The sequence below is a fragment of the Pristiophorus japonicus genome, chromosome 2 (genome assembly GCF_044704955.1).
Source record: "Pristiophorus japonicus isolate sPriJap1 chromosome 2, sPriJap1.hap1, whole genome shotgun sequence".
NCBI classification, from domain to species: Eukaryota; Metazoa; Chordata; class Chondrichthyes; family Pristiophoridae; genus Pristiophorus; species Pristiophorus japonicus.
Window position 1 is genome coordinate 55,734,781 of NC_091978.1, and position 12,690 is coordinate 55,747,470.

Below are 12,690 nucleotides of genomic sequence, written 5' to 3' on the forward strand. Positions count from 1 at the left end.
AATGCTTGTCAATAACCTATCCCCAGAAATGGAGAAAAAGAAGTCAAGGAAGGGAAGGGAAGAGTCGGAGATGGACCATGTGAAGGTGAGGGAAGGATGGAAATTGGGAGCAAAGTGAATGACATTTTCTAGTTCAGGGCGAGAGCAGGAACCGTCACACAATACAGTCATCAATGTGCTGGAAAAAGAGGTGAGGGAGGGGACTCGAGAAGGACTGGAACAAAAAAATTCCACATATCCCACGAAAAGGCAGGCATATCTGGAACCTATGGGGGTTCCCATCGCTACACCTTTAATTTGGAGGAAAGTGAGTGGAGACATAGGAGAAGTTGTTCAATGTAAGAACAAGTTCAGCAAGGTGGAGGAGGGTGGTGGTGGATGAGAACTGGTTGGGCCTCTGCTCGAGGAAGAAGCGGAGCGCCCTCAGGCCATCCTGGTAGGGGATTGAAGTGTAAAGAGATTGGACGTCCATAGTGAAAAGGAGACGGTTGGGGCCAGGAAACTGGGAACTGTTGAAGTGGCGGAGGGCATCGGAGGAGTCGCGGATGTAGGTGGAAAGAGACTGGACAAGGGGAGTAAAAATAGAGTCGAAATCGGAAGAAATCAGTTCTGTCGGGTAAGAACAGGCTGAAATGATGAGTCTACCAGGGCAGTCTTGTTCGTGGATCTTGGGAAGGAGGTAGAAGCGGGCTGTGCGGGGTTGGGGAACGATGAGGTTGACGGCTGTTGAGGGAAGAACTCCAGAGGAGATGAGGTCAGTGATGGTCTGGGAAACTATGGCTTGGTGTTCGGTAGTAGGGTCATGGTCCAGAGGGAGGTAAATATAGAAACATAGAAAATAGGTGCAGGAGTAGGCCATTCAGCCCTTCTAGCCTGCACCGCCATTCAATGAGTTCATGGCTGAACATGCAACTTCAGTACCCCCTTCCTGCTTTCTTGCCATACCCCTTGATCCCCCGAGTAGTAAGGACTTCATCTAACTCCCTTTTGAATATATTTAGTGAATTGGCCTCAACTACTTTCTGTGATAGAGAATTCCACAGATTCACCACTCTCTGGGTGAAGAAGTTTCTCCTCATCGCGGTCCTAAATGGCTTACCCCTTATCCTTAGACTGTGACCCCTGGTTCTGGACTTCCCCAACATTGGGAACATTCTTCCTACATCTAACCTGTCTAAACCCGTCAGAATTTTAAACGTTTCTATGAGGTCCCCTCTCATTCTTCTGAACTCCAGTGAATACAAGCCCAGTTGATCCAGTCTTTCTTGATAGGTCAGTCCCACCATCCCGGGAATCAGTCTGGTGAATCTTCGCTGCACTCCCTCAATAGCAAGAATGTCCTTCCTCAAGTTAGGAGACCAAAACTGTACACAATACTCCAGGTGTGGCCTCACCAAGGCCCTGTACAACTGTAGCAACACCTCCCTGCCCCTGTACTCAAATCCCCTTGCTATGAAGGCCAACATGCCATTTGCTTTCTTAACCGCCTGCTGTACCTGCATGCCAACCTTCAATGACTGATGTACCATGACACCCAGGTCTCGTTGCACCTCCCCTTTTCCTAATCTGTTACCATTCAGATAATAGTCTGTCTCTCTGTTTTTACCACCAAAGTGGATAACCTCACATTTATCCACATTATACTTCATCTGCCATGCATTTGCCCACTCACCTAACCTATCCAAGTCACTCTGCAGCCTCATAGCATCCTCCTCGCAGCTCACACTGCCACCCAACTTAGTGTCATCCGCAAATTTGGAGATACTACATTTAATCCCCTCGTCTAAATCATTAATGTACAATGTAAACAGCTGGGGCCCCAGCACAGAACCTTGCGGTACCCCACTAGTCACTGCCTGCCATTCTGAAAAGTACCCCTTTACTCCTACTCTTTGCTTCCTGTCTGACAACCAGTTCTCAATCCGCGTCAGCACACTACCCCCAATCCCATGTGCTTTAACTTTGCACATTAATCTCTTGTGTGGGACCTTGTCGAAAGCCTTCTGAAAGTCCAAATATACCACATCAACTGGTTCTCCCTTGTCCACTTTACTGGAAACATCCTCAAAAAATTCCAGAAGGTTTGTCAAGCATGATTTCCCTTTCACAAATCCACTTGGACCTATCATGTCACCATTTTCCAGATGCACTGCTATGACATCCTTAATAATTGATTCCATCATTTTACCCACTACTGAGGTCAGGCTGACCGGTCTATAATTCCCTGTTTTCTCTCTCCCTCCTTTTTTTTAAAAAAGTGGGGTTACATTGGCTACCCTCCACTCCATAGGAACTGATCCAGAGTCAATGGAATGTTGGAAAATGACTGTCAATGCATCCACTATTTCCAAGGCCACCTCCTTAAGTACTCTGGAATGCAGTCCATCAGGCCCTGGGGATTTATCGGCTTTCAATCCCATCAATTTCCCCAACACAATTTCCCGACTAATAAAGATTTCCCTCAGTTCCTCCTCCTTACTAGACCCTCTGACCCCTTTTATATCTGGAAGGTTGTTGGTGTCCTCCTTAGTGAATACCGAACCAAAGTACTTGTTCAATTGGTCTGCCATTTCTTTGTTCCCCGTTATGACTTCGCCTGATTCTGACTGCAGGGGACCTACGTTTGTCTTTACTAACCTTTTTCTCTTTACATACCTATAGAAACTTTTGCAATCCGCCTTAATGTTCCCTGCAAGCTTCTTCTCGTACTCCATTTTCCCTGCCCTAATCAAACCCTTTGTCCTCCTCTGCTGAGTTCTAAATTTCTCCCAGTCCCCGGGTTCGCTGCTATTTCTGGCCAATTTGTATGCCACTTCCTTGGCTTTAATACTATCCCTGATTTCCCTTGATAGCCACGGTTGAGCCACCTTCCCTTTTTTATTTTTACGCCAGGCAGGAATGTACAATTGTTGTAGTTCATCCATGCGGTCTCTAAATGTCTGCCATTTCCCATCCACAGTCAACCCCTTCAGTATCATTCGTCAATCTATCCTAGCCAATTCACACCTCATACCTTCAAAGTTACCCTTCTTTAAGTTCTGGACCATGGTCTCTGAATTAACTGTTTCATTCTCCATCCTAATGCAGAATTCCACCATATTATGGTCACTCTTCCCCAAGGGGCCTCGCACAATGAGATTGCTAATTAATCCTCTCTCATTACACAACACCCAATCTAAGATGGCCTCCCCCCTAGTTGGTTCCTCGACATATTGGTCTAGAAAACCATCCCTTATGCACTCCAGGAAATCCTCCTCCACCGTATTGCTTCCAATTTGGCTCGCCCAATCTATGTGCATATTAAAGTCACCCATTATAACTGCTGCACCTTTATTGCATGCACCCCTAATTTCCTGCTTGATACCCTCCCCAACATCACTATTACTGTTTGGAGGTCTGTACACAACTCCCACTAACGATTTTGCCCTTTGGTGTTCTGCAGCTCTACCCATATAGATTCCACATCATCCAAGCTAATGTCCTTCCTAACTATTGCATTAATCTCCTCTTTAACCAGCAATGCTACCCCACCTCCTTTTCCTTTTATTCTATCCTTCCTAAATGTTGAATACCCCTGGATGTTGAGTTCCCAGCCCTGATCATCCTGGAGTCACGTCTCCGTAATCCCAATCACATCATATTTGTTAACATCTATTTGCACAGTTAATTCATCCACCTTATTGCGGATACTCCTTGCATTAAGACACAAAGCCTTCAGGCTTGTTTTTTTAACACCCTTTGTCCTTTTAGAATTTTGCTGTACAGTGGCCTTTTTGTTCTTTGCCTTAGTAGGAGGAGCCAGAGAGTTGGTGTTCAGCCTCCGCAAGGTAGAGGTCGGTTCACCAAACCACAACAGCGCCACCCTTGTCAGCAAGTTTAATGACAATATTGGGGTTGGATCTGAGCGAGTGGGGTGCTGCAAGTTGAGAGTGAGGTAGGTTGGAGTGAAGGGAGCAGAGAAATTGAGATTGCGAACTGCCGGCGTGACATTGGCTATGAAAAGATCTAGAGAGGGTAAGAGGCCAGAGGGAGGGGTCCAGGTAGAGTGAGAATTCTGGAAACGGGAAAACGGGTCAGTTGTGCAGGAAGAGGACTCCAGGCCAAAGAAGTGGGCACGGAGGCGATGGGGAAAAAAGCTCAGCGTCGTGCCGAGCTCGAAATTCATTGAGGTGAGGTCGTAAAGGGATGAAGCTCAGGGATAGAGAGGGGGGGAAAGTCAGAGGGGATAGTGAAAACACGGCAGGGGGTGAGATTAGAAGAAGGGATGGAATCAGAGGGAAGTGAAGGGGAAGGACATTGGTGTCCAAGAGTTGTTGAAGCTTACGATCCTTAACACCTGAAAGGAAGGAAAAAAGTTTTTTGTTAAGGCGCCAGATGAGGCTAAGGATGAAATGGAACAGCGGACCAGGACAGCTTAGAGATTTGTGAGTCAGTGCTGTTGAAGAGGGGGGGTCGAGAGCATGCACATGGCGGCACGTGGTGTTGAGTGTGGATCTCAAGATGCGGAGAGAGCAGTGACTCGAGAAACGCTGAATAATCCTGACATCCAAAACATAAAGGGTGGAATTTCAGTTGGAATCCACGTGGATTAAGTCGGAGTCGGAAACAGTTACTGAGGAAAGAGATGTGGCTGTGAAAGCGAGTTTTGGTAGTTATTTGATTGAACACGAGAAGGGAAACAGAAAGCAATGAAGATGAACAAGGTAAAAGAGACAAACGGAAATCCCGTCTGAGGGAAGAGCAGAACCTCAAGGTGGGCATTCCTAGAAGAGAAGTGGCAGTGAATTAAACACAAATACAAAAGCAAAATAGTGCGGATGCTGGAATCTGAAATTAAAAACAGAAAATGCTGGAAATAATCAGCAGATCAGGCAGCATCTGTGGAGAGAACAGAGTTAAGGTTTCAGGTTGATGACCCCTCGTCAGAACTGGAAAAAGTTAGAGATGTAACAGGTTTTTAAGTAAATGAAGGGGCAGGGGAAAGAGAGTTTGGGAAAAGGGGAAAACTAAGTTTGAGTGGCTAACATTGCAAACTGCCAGTTTGCCTGTGGCAGCCTTTCATTAACATTATAATGTGAATAGTAGTTAATTCAGAAAACCTAACCTATGCAAACCCTTACTTATCTTATTGTGAAACATGTGTATCTGCAAGTCAAAGTACCTGAAAGGGAGTGGTATTCCTGACAAACCCAGCAACACACGTATGGTTTAGTATTACAACAGGTGGTGCTTTTTCAACTCAACCACCGAGATACCTGAGCTGCAGGTTTTATGAATTTACTGTTCTGAACACACGTTTCACCTCTCCCCTGCCCTTGTATGAAGTGTCCCACCACAATAACAAAAACAACTTGTATTTAAAAGCACCTTTAAAGTAGTAAAACATCCGAAGGCACTTCACAGTTTGACTCAGAGGCATATGAAGAAATTAGGGCAGATAACCATAAACTTGGTCAAAGAGGTAGGTTTTAAGGAGGAGAGAGAAAGACAGACTTGCATTTATATAAAGCCTTTCACGACCACTGGACATCTCAAAGCGCTTTACAGCCAATGAAATACTTTTTGGAGTGTAGTCACTGTTGTAATGTGGGAAACGCGGCAGCCAATTTGTGCACAGCAAGCTCCCACAACCTTCTACCTCAGAGGTGAGGGTGCTACCTACTGAGCCACAGCTGACACTGTTACAGAGAGAGGGGTGGAGAGGTTTAGGGAGAGAATTACAGAGCTTAGGGCCGAGGCAGCTGAAGGCACAGCCACCAATGGTGGAACCACGGAACTCTCGAAGAAAAATCATCAGGTGAGTGAATGCTAGGTTCTGATATCAAGCATAATTATTTTTTGGCTGATGTTATAGACCATTCAATGTTGGAAAAAATGTTTTTTGCAGTTATATAGTGTCTTTTAAGAGCTCAGGTTGCCCCAAATGCTTTCCAGCCACCAAAGTACTTTTGAGGTATAATCACAGTTGCAATGTAGGAATTCAGCAATCAATATGCACACAAGGTTCCACAAACAGCAATGAGATAATGTCCAGAATGTCTGTTTTAGTGATGTTGGTTAAAGAATTAATATTGGCCAGGGCACTGGGAGAACCCTTGCTCTTCTTTGAAAGGCATGGATTATGTGCTCAAGTGGAGCTTGAACCCACAACTTTCTAACACAGGCAATAGTACCAGTGACAATAGCCGCCCATTTAATTTATACATAAAGTTGTAAGTTTTCATGCAACAACTGACAGAAACCTTACCCAATTTACATCATCTTTAGTATTTGCTAACAGTGCCACAAATCCATATCAATTGAACCGAAGATCAGATTAGTGATTTGCTTGATGTAACCATTACATTGTGTAGAACAAAATGAGATTGCTACTGAGAGTGTACAGTGCCGTTGTAAAACAAAAAAATACACAAAGAATAGCCAGCATACAGGGAGCATATATATTTGGCAGAGGCTACTGCAGAGTATCAGCTTTCAGATTTGCAGCATTTGACTATACAGCACTTAGTTTTCTGATAGCAATACATTCCTAACTTGAATATGTTTTACACACCAAAGGAAATCAAGAACCAATTCCTTAAAATCTGTCTATAATCATGAGCTCTGCCAAACTGGACTGAAGAAAATGGAGCCCTGGGTCAACAGTCAGCATTATTGTTAAGCTAAGGGTTATTGCGAGAGACAGAACAGAAACAGATCGCTAGTGCAGCAGTTAAATTTGTCATTACAAGTGAGGCAACACACATTTTTAGAAACCCACGGCCTGGCACCCATTACTACTGGTGGTAGTCATTGGCATCTGCCAACAATGCCACCTATGGAGGAATTTTGGAAGATAGTAGTAGAGCCTCATTTATAAGAGTCAAGGATAACATCAGTCATATTTCTATTTGTTTTTTTAGGTTGGAGGAAATGCTGGCAAAGTACATTTATTTCCCATTCCTATTTGTCTTGAGAAGGCGAGTCATTTCCTTGAATTGCTGCAATCCTTGTGCTGATGGTGCTCTCATGTTGGTGTTAGGAAAGGAATTTTGCCTAGGTGATGATGAAAGAACTGTGATGCATGTCTAAGCGTCATCGACCTGAAACGTTATCTCGGTTTCTCCCTCCACAGATGCTGTCTGATCTGCTGAGTATCTCCAGCATGTTCTGTTTTTATTTCAGATTCCAGCATCTGTAGTATTTTGCTTTTGTATACATGTCTAAGTTAGGTTGATGTGCAACTTGGAGGTGATAATATTTACAAGACCATGTTGCTCTGGTCATTCTCAGTAGTAGACTAGGACAAAATAACCTTGCTGATTTACTGCAGTGCATCCTGCAGATAGAAAATATGGCAGCCACAGTTTGCTAATGGCAGAGGGAATGAATCCAGTGGTGGGGCAACAATCAAGTAGACTGCTCTGCCCGGATGGTATTAAGTTTCTTATCTGTTGCTGCAGCTGCACCGATCCAGGCTAGAAATTAGTATTCTATCACACTCCTAACTTGAACCTTGTAGATGGTAGAGATATTGCTAGGAGTCAGGACACGAGCCATTCATAGCCTCTGATCTTCTTTTGTAGCCACATTATTGACATGGCTGGTCCAGTTAAGTTTTTGGTCAATGGTAACCTTACCCCCACAAGGTTTGTAATATGTAAGTAGCATAAATCCAACAAATTATAATACAATACTAATACATTTTTTTAAATATGCTTCTTCACTTAGATTGTGCACTAGTGCAGTTCGTGAAGGAATTGATGGGAAGCATTGCTGAACGGAAGGGCACAAATTGAACCATGTTTCTGCTGCCCAGTGCTAAATGGTGCAAATATCACATTATTTTGCTTCAAGGGAATTTGGGAAAACAATTAACAAGGGTATATCCTTGTCTGATCCCTATTATATGGAGGATATACTTATCAGAAAAGGCTGAATAGGCTGGGGCTCTTTTCTCTCGAAGAGAGGTGACCTGACAGAGGTCTTTAAAATAATGAAAGGACTTGGTAGGGTTGATGTGGAGAAAATGTTTTCACTTGGGAGGGTGTCCAAAACTAGAGGCCATAAAGAAAAGACAGACACTAATAAATACAAATAATAACAACTTAAATTTATATAGTGCCTTTAATGTACCAAAATTTCTTAAGGCGCCTCATAGTAGTAAGGGATCTCATGCAGCCAGTGAATAGGGAATGTCTGGAGGTGATAAAGGTGTCGATGACAGTTTAAGTGACAGTGGAGAAAGGTAAAGGCAAAGATAGGCAATGTTTAAAAGGTGGAAGTAGGCAGTATTTGTAAGGGACTGATGTCTAGCAGTCCAACCAAGCTTTTAGTCCACAGGTCCAGTATAGAGATGGGACCTGGAAATGCTGATGGAAAAAAATCTATTTGTATACTCTTTATTGGAGGCTAACTCCAACACTATTCTTAATTTACCAAGTCGCAGATTGGGTATTTAACATTAGTAAACGCTTTTCTGCAAAGTACCTCTATTTAAAGTTTTACGGTTCTAAGTTGTATCTCTAGAACTTTGCAGCTGATATTTTGACATGAAAACACTAGCTTGACACAAGTCAAATTAAATTCCCTCAAAGTATGGTTGCTCCATAGCACTAGAAGAATGGAACTGACTTTAAAACAAAAGATATCTGCAGGTACTTACTGAAGCAAAAATGGTTAAGAACATGTGCCATTTTAAAACTTAGTTAACAGTGTGATCCTACGATAATTACAGATTCTGCACGAGTATCAGAAAAAGCTTACCTGATAATTCTCTGAGCTGCATACTGATGCAGTGAGCGAAACTGAGCAGACATGTTGGCTAATGCTGCCAAGCAATTTGTGTGCAGGTATTTGTCCTAACAAAAAAAAAGTGAATAAAAAGTAAGAGCTAAAACATTGTGCATTTCAAGAAAGAAAATTATGCATTTATATTATAATGCCTTTAACACTGAAAAACATCTCAAGGCACTTCACAAATACCTGTACATAATTAGACAAAAATGGAAACTGAGACAAAGAGGGCTGAACAAAAGCTAAGTCAAAGAGGTGGGTTTTAAGAAGGATCTTAAAGGAGGAGAGGGAGGTGGAGAGGTAGATGATTTTAGGGAGGGATTTCCAGAATATGAAGCTTAGACATCAAAAGTCATGGCAGCCAATTGTGAGGCAAAGGGGAGACAGGGTGGGTGAGGAGGAGATGCACAAGATGCCAACGGCAGATGCGAACTGCTCCCAAACAGATTTTTATAGTGAGCTCAAATCTGTACACAACTATGACCATAGCTGAACATTAATTTAGTGAAATGACAGGTCTTTGTTCAAAGCATTCAGATAAGCAGCTGTAAGCAGGATCACAAAGATTAAATGAAAGCAGGGTCAATACATGAAAAAGAATATTGATTTATGTGTACAAAACTATGAAAAAACTAGCGTGCATCTTATATTAATGCAAAATACTAAACTACATAAATTTTAACAGGTTAGGTAAAATGTGCTGGCTTGGCAATTTTAAATTAGCTATTCACATCCAACTACAACAGGTGCAGCGCGTAAAATCCGGAACCTTCAGGGCCGAGCTCAGGTTCGGGTACTTCCGGATTTCGGAATGTCAGAAGGGGGGGGTTTCCCGCTAAGGAGCTGTTCGGGCAGGCCCCGCCAAGGAGGTTGTCGCGGGCGGGCCGACCCCGCGGAGGAGCTGTTAGCGTCGGGCGGGATCCCGTTCTCCTGGGTTTCCCAACCGCATCCCAGCATCAACCCCCCGCCATCCCACATTCCCAAACCGCCTCACGATTAAAATTCTGCCCATTAATTCCACTTCTATTGTACTGATAAGCAACAGTACAATAGTTACATCAATCATTGGGATTATATTTTCATGCATTTTGTTTAAATCTGCATTATTTGTAAAATCAAAACCCCAATATAATTGGTGCTTTAATGTTCACCATTCTTTACACTATAGATCGGGGTGGGGGGAGGAAGTGGAGGAAAGGAGTGGGTTCTAAAATTTAAAGCACAAATTAAAAATCCTCACCCTGGTTCTGGTCATGTTGTACTGTACAGTTCGTAAAACCACTAGAATGAGAAGACTTCCCAACGAAATTTCTGTCAGAACACGCTCAGCATACCAAGTAATATTCTTTAGTACCTGTGGGGGAGGGAGGGTGTGCAAAACAAAATAACTTTTTATTTCAAAAAACTACTGACCAGCAAAGCAAAGCTAGTCAAAAAGCCAGCTAGTCAAAACCAGCCTAAACAACCATTTCATAAGAACACAAAAAAAGTATAATTATAAAATAAAACACACTGGCACTTTAATCATAGCATGCAATCTTTCAACATTATCTACAATATCAAGGCCCCAACATTCTCTCTAAATTGATTTTTTTTTACATCAATCTATAACCCCAGAGGCATCTCAGGTATGCCAGCAATGTACACAATGAATGAAAAAAAAACTGCAGTATGCAATTTGTTATCCTGGCACACATCAATAAATTACTAGTTTGAATAAATATGTGAGGTGCAATGCCACAGCTGGGAATGAAGGGGGCTGTTGCATGGAAAACCACAAGAGTAAGTGGTTAGTCCTGTTTCTAATCTACATTATTAACCTGGATATTGAAACCTAATGTAAGCTTGCCAAGTTTGCTGAAAACATGAAGACATGGAAAACATTAGAGACAGAGGATGCAGTTCAACATTCTGATGGCTTTTGTTGATTGCTGTACTGCATTGGTTATATATGTTGAGTGGCAAGTTAACCAAGACTCCAAGATCTCTTTTGATTCATCGTTACCTATTTCAGCACCATTCTTGGAATTGTGTTGTACATTTTCCTTTCGATGTAGAGTACTTTACACTTGTGGCATTACATTGTATTTACAATTTTTCTATCCACTTGCATATTCTGTCTTTCTAATTCTGTAATTTCTAATCTGCCCCGATTCCACTGACTCCCAGAGTTTGCTATCATCTGAAAATTAGATCTCTTTGCATTGAGTTTCTGAATTCAGATCATTAATGTAAATTATAAAAAGGAAGTGGTCCCAATACTAAATCCTGGGGCATTCTATTCAGTACTCACCCCAATCCATTAATCCTCTAACAAGTAGCCGTTTCCTACCCTTCAGTCAAGGTTTATCGTGAAACCCCACAGTTTTGAGTTTAAGTAATAATCTTTTTTATGGAACTTTATTAAAAGCCTTTTGGAAGTCAATGTACACTATGTCATAAGTTTTCCTCCATCCATTTGAGTTGTCATTTCATCACAGCAGGTGGTCAAGCAGGAGCTTCCTTTTCTGAATCCATGTTGAGTGCTGGTTATTAGGTTATTATTGTACTCCTGAAAATCAATTCCATTATTTTACTAAAAGGAAGTGAGAATAACATGTCTGTTTGGTCACCCTTTTTGAATCTGGACACCACATTGGCCTGTTTCCAATCTAATGGTACCGGCCCAGTCTAAAAAAAGAGTGGCTACGGTAAATGTTGGTCCCTTAGAGGATGAGACTGGGGAATTAACCATGGGGAACAGGGAAATGGCACAGACATTGAACAAATATTTTGTATCGGTCTTCACGGTAGAAGACACTAAAAACATCCCAATAATGGATAATCAAGGGGCTACAGGGAAGGAGGAATTTAAAACTATCACTAAAGATGTAGAACTTGGTAAAATAATGGGACTAAAGATGGACAAGTCGCCTGGGCCTGATGGCTAACATCCTAGGGTCTGAAAAGTGGCTGCAAAGATAGTGGATGCATTTGGTTGTAATCTACCAAAATTCCCTGGATTCTGGGGAGGTCACAGTGGATTGGAAAACCGCAAGTATAACGCCCTTATTTAAAAAAGGCAAACAGAAAGTAGGAAACAATAGACCAGTTCGCTTTACATCTGTAGTTGGGAAAATGCTGGAGTCCATTATTAAGGAAGCAGTAGCAGGACATTTGGAAAAGCATAATTCAGTCAAGCAGAGTCAACATGGTTTTATGAAAGGGAAATCATGTTTGACAAATTTGCTGGAGTCCTTTGAGTATGTAACCAGCAGGGTGTATAGGGGGAACCAGTGGATGTGTATTTGGATTTCTAGAAGGCATTTGATAAGGTGCCACATAAAAGGTTACTGCACAAGATAAAAGTTCACAGGGTTGGGGGTAATATATTAGCATGGATAGAGGATTGGCTAACAGAAAACAGAGAGTCGGGATAAATGGGTAATTTTCCAGTTGGCAAACAATAACTAGTGGGGTGCCACAGTGATTGCTGCTGGGGCCTCAACTATTTACAGTCTATATTAATGACTTGGATGAAGGGACCGAGTATAATGTAACCACATTTGCTGATGATACAAAGATGGGTGGGAAAGCAAGTTGTGAGGAGAACAAAAAAAATCTGCAAATGGATAGACAAGCTAAGTGAGTGAGCAAAAATTTGGCAGATGAAGTATAGGGTCAAGTTTCAGGCCGCGCCGAGAACGGCGCAGCCCCAACATGGATGCCCGTTTTTCGCGCCTAAAAACGTGACAAAAATCTACCTCATAATTCTCGGGCTCCTTGCTGGTCCCTGGGAGCTCGGCGTGGCGCGCAGACAGCAGCGGGGGGCAGAGCCACAGAGTCGCGGTGATTCTGCAAGTGGAGGGGGCGGGGCTAAGTCAAATGAGGGAACGTCGTGCCGGCAGCCCTGAGCGTGCGCATTGGAGCACGCGC

At 42.8% G+C, this 12,690-nt stretch overlaps 1 protein-coding gene across 3 annotated transcripts in view; it reads right to left on the minus strand.

Annotated features, from left to right (window-relative positions):
• Positions 1-12,690, minus strand: part of dym (dymeclin) — a 669,399-nt gene that overhangs the window by 374,497 nt on the left and 282,212 nt on the right. For all 3 annotated transcript variants that reach the window (XM_070867483.1, XM_070867484.1, XM_070867482.1), the window contains exons 12-13: positions 10,016-10,129; positions 8,746-8,840 (exon numbers count right to left, since the gene is read on the minus strand). In XM_070867483.1, coding sequence (XP_070723584.1) covers positions 8,746-8,840; positions 10,016-10,129 — 209 coding nt within the window. The remainder of the gene's footprint in view (positions 1-8,745; positions 8,841-10,015; positions 10,130-12,690) is intronic.